Consider the following 12360-nt stretch of genomic DNA (forward strand, 5'->3'; position numbering starts at 1 on the left):
TCTTTTGGTTCATATGAACTGACCTGCAATTGCATGATGCTGCCCCCTGTTGATAAACTGGTTTGCATGTTGTGTTTACAGCATGACTGTGAAATGATGTGTTGTTTTCGTGGAGCAACAAAAGATTCTTTTTAATCTACTAAACATTTTTTTTCCATCTTAAAATCTTGCAAGTAAACTGGTTTTGATCTGGAGGTTAGACATTTTCTGCAGAACTTATTTTCTATTTATACAACATACAAACTGTTAGGATAATACATTCCCCCTCTGCCAAACCATGTTATCAGATAGAAAGGGTTGTGAGCAAGTAGAAAATACTTTAGTGACGAAAAACACAAAATATAGGATTATTATGAACCACTCATCAAATGATTTTAAATCAACCACTGCATGTGAGTTTGTCCTGGAACTGTAAAACCTGACAATGTGAAAACATGGGAGTCGGTTAGGCTTCCCTCATATTGATTCAGTTTTAACATAGCATGCATCAGCCTAGGTTATTTCTCCCATGGACTGTAGGAGGATGGCTTCTGGAAGAAACAAAGGGCCCATGCTCTTGGCTCACAATGGGTTAAGTTGTGTGAAAAGCCGAGTTGGCGTTGATGGTATTCATACAAACTGATTAACGATACTGATCAACAAAACACGCGGGATTGTAATGTTTAGTACGAAGGGGAACGAAACTCCGAGTCGTAATTGATTAGTACTGGCGCTGAAATGATGTAATTACCTACAGTAAGGCTTTGTGCACGAAATATTTTCTTTGCGCACTTGTTCAAATCATTAAGTATTAACAAGCTATTTTTAATGAAAGTTGCCGAATGCCTTAATTGCAGAATAATGATTGATAGAAGAGAAAGCGCCAGCCTGCATGAAAACAAATCTGTCTAACTGTAGCTTTGAAGACAGCGAGCTTGCTTTCGACCTGATCAGGAACTTGGTTTTCAAGGGAGAGCGCCCCGCCCTCTTAGTACTTATAACAAGAAAGCCTGTTTGCAGGACGCTCAAACATAACAGGAACACTGGAGACCACATCGCTGTACATGAACCATACCTGGAAGAGAACTCTGGCTATAAAGACTTTACGGATTACGCTGTCTGTTTCGCCTTTTTACGGCAAGCGAAGGAGCAGAAGTGGCCATGGATTTTCTCAATCAGAACTATCTGAATGCGCGCAGCCCATATGACTATACTTTTAATTTCTGGAACGACTATCTTGGGCTGACGACTTTGGTTACGAAGAATAACAAGCTCAGCATGCCCCAAAATCCCAACTCCATCACCGAGTCCCTGAAAGCGACTCTGGGCTTGGACGATTCCCCGGCGTGTCCGTGCATACTCGCGGGTGCCGTTGGAGAAAGCGGGCACCTGGATTGTTGCTGCCCGTCCGGGAGCCCCCCACCAGCTTCCATCCTGGACTTGAAAGAGCGTTTCTCGATACTGAGCCCCTTCCAAAATCAGCTCGGCGTCCAGCTGCCGGAGCGGGAGGTGGGTTTTGGTGGGAACTTCACTGGGTTCGATATGTTCGGCATGGAGAAGAAGATGCGCAAACCCGCTTCCAGAACCAAACAGGAGCCGAAAATCTGCGTCTTCTGCCGAAATAACGGAGCGCCCGAGGAGGTGTACGGCTCCCACGTCCTGAAGACTCCGGACGGCAGGGTTGTGTGCCCGATTCTGAGGGCTTATACCTGCCCCCTTTGCAGTGCCAACGGGGACAATGCTCATACGATAAAATATTGTCCACTGTCAAAAGACCAGCCATCCCAGCGACCATTAAAGGGTGGGAGGGCTGTGGGTGGTAAGAGGATGAAAATATTTTAAACAAACAAGACTATAAAGTAAAATAAATTGCACTGAACAATTTCCAGATGACTGTTTTGATTTCGGCTCTAGCCTTTATCCCAGTTTCATAAACATATTGATTTTATCTTTTTTGTTTCTCTTAAGATCTCTTATATTTTTATAGTTCCTTTATCCACATAGAATAATTTTATGCTTTATACATCGGATTTATTTTTCTTTATAGTCTGTAGTTATTTTGAGTGTGGGTATACATACACATATGTATCAATAATCACAAAGTGTGAATAAATACAAAAAAATAAATAAAAAGTATTTTGGTCATGTAGGGAACACACTGACATTGGCAAAGGGGATGAATGTCATAGCCTTTTTCTACCAAGTATTTTTGTATGGTGAGCTAAGCTTGCCTCGATTTTCTTTCACGTCTTAGAAACCAAAGTTATGTTTGCCATTAAAGAAGCTCAAGAATGTGTCATTAGTGAATACTTGTGTGAGTCTGACTGGAGGAGGAACTCTTTGATCCCATCTGCCTGCCTAAAAACTCCACAACATATTTTCCAACTTGCTGTAAAAGTTGACATTCAATCTGCAAGGCAGGAAGAAAAAGAAGGAAAAAAAAGACAATGTGGCCTCTGTTTAGGGCTCATATTCTCTGGGGAACGTTCTAATCAGTTGTTGTAAAGCCAAACCTCTGTTCTAATCATGTGTGATGAGACAGTTACCCGATTTTACATTTAATGAGAAATATTATTCAATATGTTTTATGTTTACATTCCCAAATAAGGGTGACACACTGGATTTCTTTTCTCTGTCAGTTCTCTCGTTCTTTATGGTGTTTTTGGTTTGGTTTGCCCTCACAATGTATTCACCACAGAGTCTCATAAGCATGTCTGCTTTGCATTATGAAACCGAGTAAGTCCCATTTACCTTTCATTCTGTGTCGGGGTGAAGAAAATGGCAAATGAATGTTCGCAAACAACATGTTATCCCATTATTACATTTCTGAAGAATCCCAAAAAAGATGCAAAAATGTTGTGAATGTATGATTGAAAGTGTCACTTGCAGGACTGCACATTTCTGACAGTTTTGTTTACCAAAGGAATACAATTGAATTGAAGAAAAAAAAAAGAGAAAGATTTGCTGTATTGTCTATAAAGTGATGTTTATTCAGTATTTTAACATTACAAGTGACTTCAGAGGGCGCTACCTCAACAGGATTTTGTACTTACACGTAAAAATGTCAACAGCAGTTTATTGATATAGTGCTGCCATTTATAATAAGGGTTTTGATAGGTATTTTTGATCTTTGTATAACATAATTGTATTTTCATTTTGTTGCATTTAACATAATGGAAGTAAGTTTCCAAGAAGCTATAGCATTGCTCACCAAAAGGTGAGACTGTCTGTAAATAGTGATATACCCATACTTTTTAAAGTTTAGTTGTTCAATGTTGCATTCTTGAGAGTGTGCAAGAGAGCGGATATTGAAAAAAAGCTGACAAAATTTGCCACTTTTAACAGAGGTTTTTTGGATTAAATGAATAAGAGAAAAAGAAACACTGTTGAACTTTGTTATTTATATTTTACCACAATTTCCTGTATGCTGCTGTGCAGAATAACAACATATAAATACACTAGAGAAATAAAAACGTATGAAATATTTGGACCTATGTGGTTGTGTTCTCTAATTGGTTTACCCTTTTCTAAACACAAAGGTTTTTGTTTAAGTCTCAGATTACTGATTTAGTGATTCCTAAACTACATTAAATCAAGCGGGGGGTGGGGGGTGGAGGGGGTCGACTAGAAACAAAGAAATGGCTTTGCTTGGCCTAATTGGCCAGCTAGCTGACTGTCTCACTCATGAGTTAACACAGAGCCTGTGTGTGGATCACATACGCCCTGCTTATGTTACATTTACTACTTTGCATTTTACCACACTTAACCTTTGCTTTTTGGATGAATTCAGACCGATCTGTTGCTCTCATATCTTAAAGATTTGTTTCTGAAAGGCAAACACACTGCCATGGGTTGCTCACAGTTGTTTAGGGAGGTCTTCCCACACAAGAATGTCTTGGCTTATGCCTCACCATTCAAACAGATCATGTTTGTGCTGAAGTGGATTGAATAGCTGGCCCTCCCAGCCTTCTCTGCTTGCCATCTGTGGAATGGCTGCTGCAGACATATTATGTGGCTCAAAAACAGGCAGGAAGCCTTGCTGCCTTGCTTCTTGTTTGTTGGAAAAAAAAAAATCATGGCTGTACACAGTTGTGCAGCTGTGAGTGCTTTTGATTTACTCCAGCAGCTTGGTTTGTTACAGATGTTCTATAAATTATGGAAATGTACTAAAATCATGATGACTTCATGAATCGCCCTACTGTCTTTTGTCTGTCTCACCAGCCAAACAACCTTAGACACTCTTAATTGCTGCTGATGCTAAGCATACAAACATATATTAGCCTGAAGCATTCGTCTGGTGTCAGCCACTTCTTGGCAGTTCCTCCCTCCCCCCCGTCCCTGCTTTCCCTCCTCTGTCTTCTCCTCCTCTGTCTTTATGTATCTCCAGCTGAGGCTGTGGCATTAAAAATGGATGACTACTAAGTGCAACAGGGATTTATCTCAGTGAGAACAGTGGTGAAAAAGCCTGGCGGGCTAGCATTTCAGGCAAACACAGTAAGCTAACAGGTCTTATTTCCACTACACTGCAGCTTCCATTAGCTGCTCTGCAGAGAGGGCCCATATAATCTAGTTAGTTCCACCATTTATGAGATATGTATCTTTCATGATCATATAATTCACCTTAGTTGGCTGTTTTTTTTGGTGGGGTGGGTTATGGAATATAGTGATCAGATGTGAAACAGCAACATCTGGCCAGTGACTACATATTCTTTGTTTAAATATGAAAGATGAGTGAGAGAAATGTTTTATATAAAAGGCAAAGATATTTTGCAGGTGCTGACTTAGAGTACCATTCACTGAGAATGAGGCGACTGGATCCCCTCTGGCATGTGATGAAGATTTAGCTAATGCTCTGCAGCAGTAGTTTGTCTTTGCTGTTAATGTGATTTAGAAGAGTCATTAACTCACATTGCTTCTCATCATGGTCGCTACATAGAAGGTCTCCTGTTAAAAGAGATGTAGTTACAGGAGATTAGTGGTTCCCAACACTTCTTAGTCTGATGTACCATCTAAGTCCTCTTAGATGGAATGAGATACAACCTTCAGCATTCAGTGCACAAAAAAAAAATGTCTGTAGGCAATCCAGTAGTTGCACCTAAGACAGAAGTGACTTTATCTAGTATTATCAGTGTTTAGGTTTGTGCCATTTTTATTTCTTACCTGCAGCTGCCTTCGTGTTAATGATGCAGATAACATTTTAATAATGAGCACTGATATATAGATTTTGTATATTATGAAAATGACAATTTTCAGTTTTTAATGAAAATTATTTATGTATGGCACAACTGACCCTGCTTGGAGCCTGATCTAGATAGATGTGGTTTTGTTTTGACTTGAAGTGTCAAATATTAGATTTTCTCATGCACTCTAGGCAATTGTAAGTCCCGGACATGTCATGATGACATGTGACATGTCATGAACCATATCCAGCTTTTACTGGGCAAAAGACAATTTACACTCTGGACAGGTTGCTAGTGTTTTGCAGGGCAAAACAGTGATCCATTTTAACATAATTTCAATTACTCAGAAGTATATAATAAATTAAATGAAGAGTAAATAAGTAAATAATAAATTATAAAATGAATTCATTTTGCCATTGTAAATTAGTGTATTTTTTATTTTTTAGAAATTAGAATCTTAAGATTTCTCTTAAAATTTTATTTGATGTATTATTTTCTAATAAGACCAACTGAAAAAATGGCATTATAATGTAAGACCTTTGCTCGCATACCCACTCACTAATTTTTCAGGGGCAAGGCAGCATATGTGCTTCTCCAGGCAGGACAAAGCAAACACTCAGATGTCACGGCTAAATGGCCTGATGGCCCATTTGCATAGCAGTCTTCTCTTTCGTTGACCCATATCACAACAATGTGGAATAATAAGTTACAGATCTAGAGAATCCGTTTATGGGTACAAGGCAACAAGGATGCTCCTGTTGCCTAGCAACTCATGGAGATAAAATTGAACAGCAGTTGAGCATGAAAGTCATTCCATACATTGAGGTAAAGAAAACACCTTTAGCCTTTATATTTAATGGTTTATTAGTGATTTGATGCGGCTTTGATTTTAAAACTGGAAACAAGATCCTTAAAATAAATTGTAAATTGTGTATTTTTTTTAACACAGTGCCACCTCATGTGGTGATAAAGGGTATTACAAAAATATTCATACCTTTTTTTGTGACACTTTTTCTATATTCGGTGTTCTTTAAAGCTGCTGATGTGGAAAAATCATAATGACATGCATGGTGTTGGTGAACTCACTGTCAACATCTCGACAGTGGCTATTCACTGGACTTCATTCCAGCTCTGTCCCACTGAAGGGCCGATTACAGCTTTGATGCTGTAATTAAAATTTCACAAAGGATTTATCTAAAATCAAAACTCATTGCTGTTTAAGTGAGGTGGACAGGTTATTAAGTTTCTTTCTCAGCATGATCAGCTTACAGCTCAGTGGCTGTTTCACGGGTGCAGATGTACTGTCAGTTGAAATAATCCTCTAAGTCTCTGGTGCATGGATCTGCAGAACAAAAGAACAATAAATAATACTATTATTTATTCAGGCAATGTGCATTTTTTAAGAGTGTGCTGTATTTTAAAAAATGGTTGGCTTTTGAAACAAGTATTTTCCTGTCTGCTTATGATAAAGTGGTGGTATTTAGATATTTGCTTTTGGGCTGACTGACTAATAAATGACATCCAGACTTCAAATAATATCTGCTACCATTCATTCCTCACATTGCAGTTATAGACTGCAGCAGTGTAGGAGTATCTTTTAAACTGTTCCAATATTAAATGCATCCCACTAAGCCCTCTATCAGAGGAGATAATCAAAGCTACTTAATGTGTCAGAAGGAGCAAACATGCTGTCATACCTTATCAATTAAGTATCTGAGAAAAACCTTTTCAAAAGATTCAAACAATAGTCATGTTTTTCTCCTACCAGAGGATTCTTTTTTTTATTATTTTCTTTTGGTGGGATTTATCTAGATTGCAGTGGCTTAATAGTGTTTTGTTATTTGTTCTCTGGTGTAGTGCTGCCTCAGTGCTGTCATTATACCACTTCTGAATCATTGAATTCAGGTCAGCAGGTTTCAGTGGGAAGTTTGTAGTGCCAATTAAATGTCTTTGAAGTGGTCTGTAGTTGTTCAAGTCACATACATGGCACATTTGTGTTTGAGTTTAGTTAGGCTGCCTGTTTAACACTGGACTGCAGAAATCCTCCTCTTCTCATCAATAACTACTTTCTCTATAAAATTAAATAATCTGATAAATGAAGTAAAATTTGACCAAATTGCATTTGCAGTCAGCACTAAATACACAATTGATAAAATGTTAGTAAGCAAACCAATGAAAGACAAATTAGGTTTCTGATGAGATTAAAGACATTAAAGATCTTTTAGGGAAGGACTTGACTGAATAAAGAAACAAGGAAGCAGATATGACTCTGGTGGTATCTCGGAGTACTTGTCACCAAGTTATAACATTTTAGCAGCTGATATAAACTAAGCTAATACTCTTCAGTTGGTCTTAATGTGACTTAAACAATGTGTTAATTCAGACAACACAACATCAAGGTGGCTGCACAGACTACTTTCTGATTAAACAGACTTACTGTGCACTAATGTTGCTATACTAAAATTGTCCATTTACATAGCATGTTTTGATGTCGCTGACCCATGTGATAGCAATGTTGAAGTCAGATAATAAGTTACAGATAATTCATTTATTGGTTCCATCGTTTTCCAGAATACCCTTGCAATGAGGATGATCCTGTCGCCTAGCAACTCCTGGAGATAAAATTGGACAGCAGCCAAGCGTGAAAGTCATTCCATAGAGTGAGGTAAAAGAGGATACCATCTTTATCCTTCATATTATTGCCTATTGGATATTTGGTGCCCTTTAATGTTGAATATTATAATCAAAAGATTGAAAATTGCATTTAGAGACAGATCTAAATGAAACCAGAAAAAAATACCAAATGAACCTAAAAATAAAAATAAACCTCAAAAATAAAATAAAGGAAATGGATTCCTTCAATATATATAAAATTAACCTGGTGAGTGCAAGGTGCGACGATTTCAGTCTTCGGTCATATGCTTTATCTCTTTTTGCACTATAACTGTTGTCAGTGGATTAGAACCTTGCTGTAAGTATATGATTACAATGCTTTCAAAATCTGTTTGCTAAAGCACTGCAAACCACTAAAGTGCATTTGTCAGTGTTTAATTTGGTGCATTGCCTAAATGAAAAAATGTGCTTTAAAATCTGCTAAAAATAGAATATGATACTCAAACTGGCCAGGGACAATTAATTAATATGCTTTCTACCATTTGCACTCTGACATGCCATTGGAAATGCTAGTACTCCAAAACTTGTCAGCTTTAATACTTCAGAGACATGGGGGGATGTGTCACAGATAAATCTGAGTTTTTGCTGGCCAAGTGTAACGTAAATGTTTAATGAATGCGTGTATCTATCACATACTTCTTTATTTTAGTGTAAAATAGAAGTTAAGGACAGTTTCAAAGTACTTTTCAAGAAGTTGACTGCCTTTCATTGTAGATATACCTTAATGGAAAATTAATACTATTTACTAGACTTATCTGAAAACAAGTGATAACATATGAGACCATTATGACTGTTGTAAGTCACATGAAAGCACTCAATAGCTGTCTTTACTTTAAAAAAAAAGTCGATTTCTGCATCGTAAAAATCCTACTGTACATACTATTTGCAGATACTGCACAGTTTGGCTAGTGCTCAAGTGCTCAAAGTGAAGTTCGAGAAAGAAAAAAGGTTCTTTTATGCAATGCAATTTGTCTTCATTCATATCTATTTAATTCGTGTTGACAAAATGATCATTAAAAATGGCCCAGGGTTGTTTTTATGCGATTGTGTTGCTGCATTGATCATCGTCCAAGTGGTAAATTGATCCGTTTTCTATCTTCTTTTATTTAATAATGCAGTGAATTAAAACTGCCAGAGGGCGGTCTGTTCTCCACTCATTTCATATCGTTTCTGGTTGAAAGTGATGAAAATGCTGCTATAGGTTTTAGGGAAACTTGCAAGATTAATTTCTCTGTAGGTGGAACCAAACAACATCTATCTGAAAAAAAAAGTTCAGTTAATCCAAAGTGCTGCAGTGAGAATTTTAACAGAGAAGAGAAAGAGAGGTCCTATATTTCTTAAAATGGCTTCTCTTCACTGGTTCCCTGTTCAATCTAGTGTAGGAGCCATTTTTGGGTTAATACCTTATGTTGCCTCCAGAGGTCACCTTTTTCTGTTTTCGTATGGTTGGTTCATGTAAAGGTATAGATGCACATAATCAGCATCAGGTGTGTTATTAATCGCAAGAAGGCAAACCGTTTGTGACCACTGCGCTGTTATGTTAAAAATTGTAATAACAATCAAACAAGATAAGTACTACTGGAGTCATTGGACTGTTTAATTAATTCATGCATACCAGTGACATCGCGTCACCCCCGTTAACAAACACCTCAGTAGCTTCAAGCGTAGGCTCAGCCTCTACATCTAGAATTGAACTCCTTCTCCTCAAATATAAAGTCTTGAATAATCGGGCCCTATATACCATCACCTTAACTTTCAAACTGATGGCTTACTTGTGGTTCATAGAATTTCTTAAAGTAGAATGGGAGGCAGAGCCTTTCGCTGTCAGGTCCCTCTTCTGCTCCCAGTTTGGATTCAGGAGACAGATGCTCTCTCTAGTTTAGACTAAAAGCTCTTCTTTTTCATAAAGTTTATAGTTCAGACTGGATCAGGTGACTGTAAACTTTCCCTTTTCCTCAATTTATACTTGAACAGGAAATCTACTTTGAAACCTACAACACAACTGCAAAGCCCTCTGAACCCTATGCAATAACCTCCACTGTCAGATTGCTGCGGGACTTCCTGTTATACCTTTTGACACACTGAACACTTATTTTCTACTCACCTTTTTCACACCCCATCTGTTTCTATACTGGCTGTAGTTCAGGAGGTAGCACAGCTCAACTACTAATCGCAAGGTTGGTGGTTTGATCCCCATCTGTCTCCATGCCAAGGAGTAAGGGTATCTTATCCTTGGGTAAGATATTAACCCCAAGTTGCTCTCCAATGCATCCATCGGAGTATAAATGTGTGTGAATATGTGTGTGAATGTTATATAGAAAGCACTTGCATAGAAAGAAGTGCTTGTGTAAATGGGTGAATGAAACAAGAGTGCTCAGAGTAGAAGCGCTATATAAGAACCAGTCCTTTTACCATACTAATGCAACATATCCTTAAATTTTGTCTCTTCCCTGGGTTGTATTTTGTTATGTCTTCCTACACTCTCCCCTTCCTTTTCTCTCTCCCCTTCCACCTCTTTCCCTGTCCTGCCAGCACAAAGCGTTTGCTCATGGGGAATCGTCTCATTGTTGGGGTTTTCTCCAAATTACAGTAGGGTCTTAACCTTGCAGCATAAAACGCCTTCAGGTGACAGCTGTTGTGATTTGAGACTAATAAACTTGAACTGAACTGAACTGAATTTACTTGAGGTTTGATCAAAATGTAAATCTGTATCCTGGGAAAATGGGCGCTGTATTTCTCTGAAGTTGCAGCTTTGCTGGGAAGTCACATGATGCAGTATGCACTGTAGAACTACTGTGATACCTGAAACCAAAGATGACCCAGCTGTGAGTCAGTGAGAAAGCTGCGGGGTAATGGGTAAATGCACAGAATTAAAATAATTTTTTTTGGATGGATGATCTATTATGGACCTTATCTACATATTTAAAAAATCCAAATCATGGATTTTGCAACAAATTGGAGGAGTTATCTAAAATCAGTGTACAGAATCATTATCAGATTCTGACTCCAAATTTCCAAATAGATGATAACAAGAAAAACCAACAAAAATATAAAAAACATAAATACCTCTGGAGATAATCCGAATTAAATATAGGTAATAAAGTGACAGTAATAAAAAAAGGGCCTAATTCATTGAAGTGATCACAGCAACCATTTGGCCCAGTCAGCCCATGGCCCTACACAGTTAATGTGTTTTTGTCAGTGGGAAAATTCCAGTGCTGCACTGCGTCCCATGTGGTTGTGGTTTGGGTGAGAGGCACAGTAATGCGTTTGTGACGCAAGAGGGAGGAAATTGCAGAAGCTTCCTGCACAACTGTGCTTTTGTACCACTTCCAGGTGGATACCAGGCAAATATAAAGTCAAACAAGACTTCTACAATTCAGCCAGAGAGCTGGATTTCGAAGAAACAACACAACCTGAAGGCTGGAAGGGGTGGTGCATTTGTGAAGCTCAAGCCTCGTGAGTTCCCTGAAAGCAAACATTGTGTGCTACAGCTTCTTTAGATAAAGTTATTGAAGACATACACATGTGGCTTGATGTTCTCCTTTAGAGCAGCTGGGTTCAGGGAAACGTTCTGAATGTTTTAGGATCAAAGATAAATCTGGAAGTTATTTTGAAAGAACTTAATGTGGATTTTACAGGGAAATTACAAGTTTGGTGGCATCAGTTTTCAAACTCATCAGTCACTCATTCAAACGCATCAGTTTTCAGTAGAGATATTGCTCACTACCCCCCCCCCCCCCCCCCCCCCCCACACACACACACACACAAACCAAATGAGAGTACATTTCAGTGTCAACCTTTTTCATTGTGATATTACTAAGTCACAGGAGAAATGGCTGGTGAATATTTTCAACCATGAGCTGATCAATGCCACACATCCAGATAATCATAATATTCATTTTCTGCAGAGAGTTGATGATCACTGGTGGAAATAGCACTATAAAAACATTGTAAGAATGTGGTACCTCATTTGGTGGAAACAAAGATTTCTAAGTTAGAGCACCAGAGACATCACAGCATAAAGTCATGAACACTCATGAACACGCTCTCTGTTGCATTACTGTACATATCTTAACTTACTGACAATATGAGAACAATGTAAATAAAAGAATAATCTGAGAATATTGTTTGACAGAAGAATTTGCTGTACATGTAAAGTAACATATAATATGCTTGTCATGTGACAGTAAAAATCATTATGCAAAACACTAGTAGTCATTAATAGCATTCCTTCAAATTTAGCACAAACCTTCCTTGGAATTAAAGATGCATTTTAGTAATGAAACATTAAATGTCAAAACATTCTGTACACTAACCCAACATGTTTTTGACAACAACATAAGAAATAAGTCATGACTCATTTTCACACAGTTGTCTAAGTAAACAAAATAATGAAGTGATGATATTTTATAACCAAAGGGTCAAAGGTCAGCTGGAACTCAATATGAGGACAAAGAGATGCTGATACAGGCGAAGGAGGTTATGACCAGGCTGCAAAACTAAAATTAACCTCTCAGTGAGATAG

At 38.0% G+C, this 12360-nt stretch overlaps 1 protein-coding gene across 1 annotated transcript; it reads left to right on the forward strand.

Annotated features, from left to right (window-relative positions):
* Positions 1-990: 990 nt before the first annotated feature.
* nanos1 (nanos homolog 1) lies at positions 991-3467 on the forward strand. Its single transcript, XM_006798888.3, has one exon. It carries the CDS (start codon positions 1141-1143, stop codon positions 1819-1821), a length of 681 nt encoding a protein of 226 aa, XP_006798951.1. The 5' UTR covers positions 991-1140; the 3' UTR covers positions 1822-3467.
* The last annotated feature ends 8893 nt before the right edge of the window (positions 3468-12360 follow it).

Source organism: Neolamprologus brichardi, chromosome 2 (assembly GCF_056152115.1).
Source record: "Neolamprologus brichardi isolate AB-2024 chromosome 2, ASM5615211v1, whole genome shotgun sequence".
Classification (NCBI taxonomy): domain Eukaryota; kingdom Metazoa; phylum Chordata; class Actinopteri; order Cichliformes; family Cichlidae; genus Neolamprologus; species Neolamprologus brichardi.

What these genes read in the sequence shown, in the direction of transcription:
- nanos1 (XM_006798888.3), top strand. Translation starts at nt 1,141, where the DNA reads ATGGATTTTCTCAATCAGAACTATCTGAATGCGCGCAGCCCATATGAC.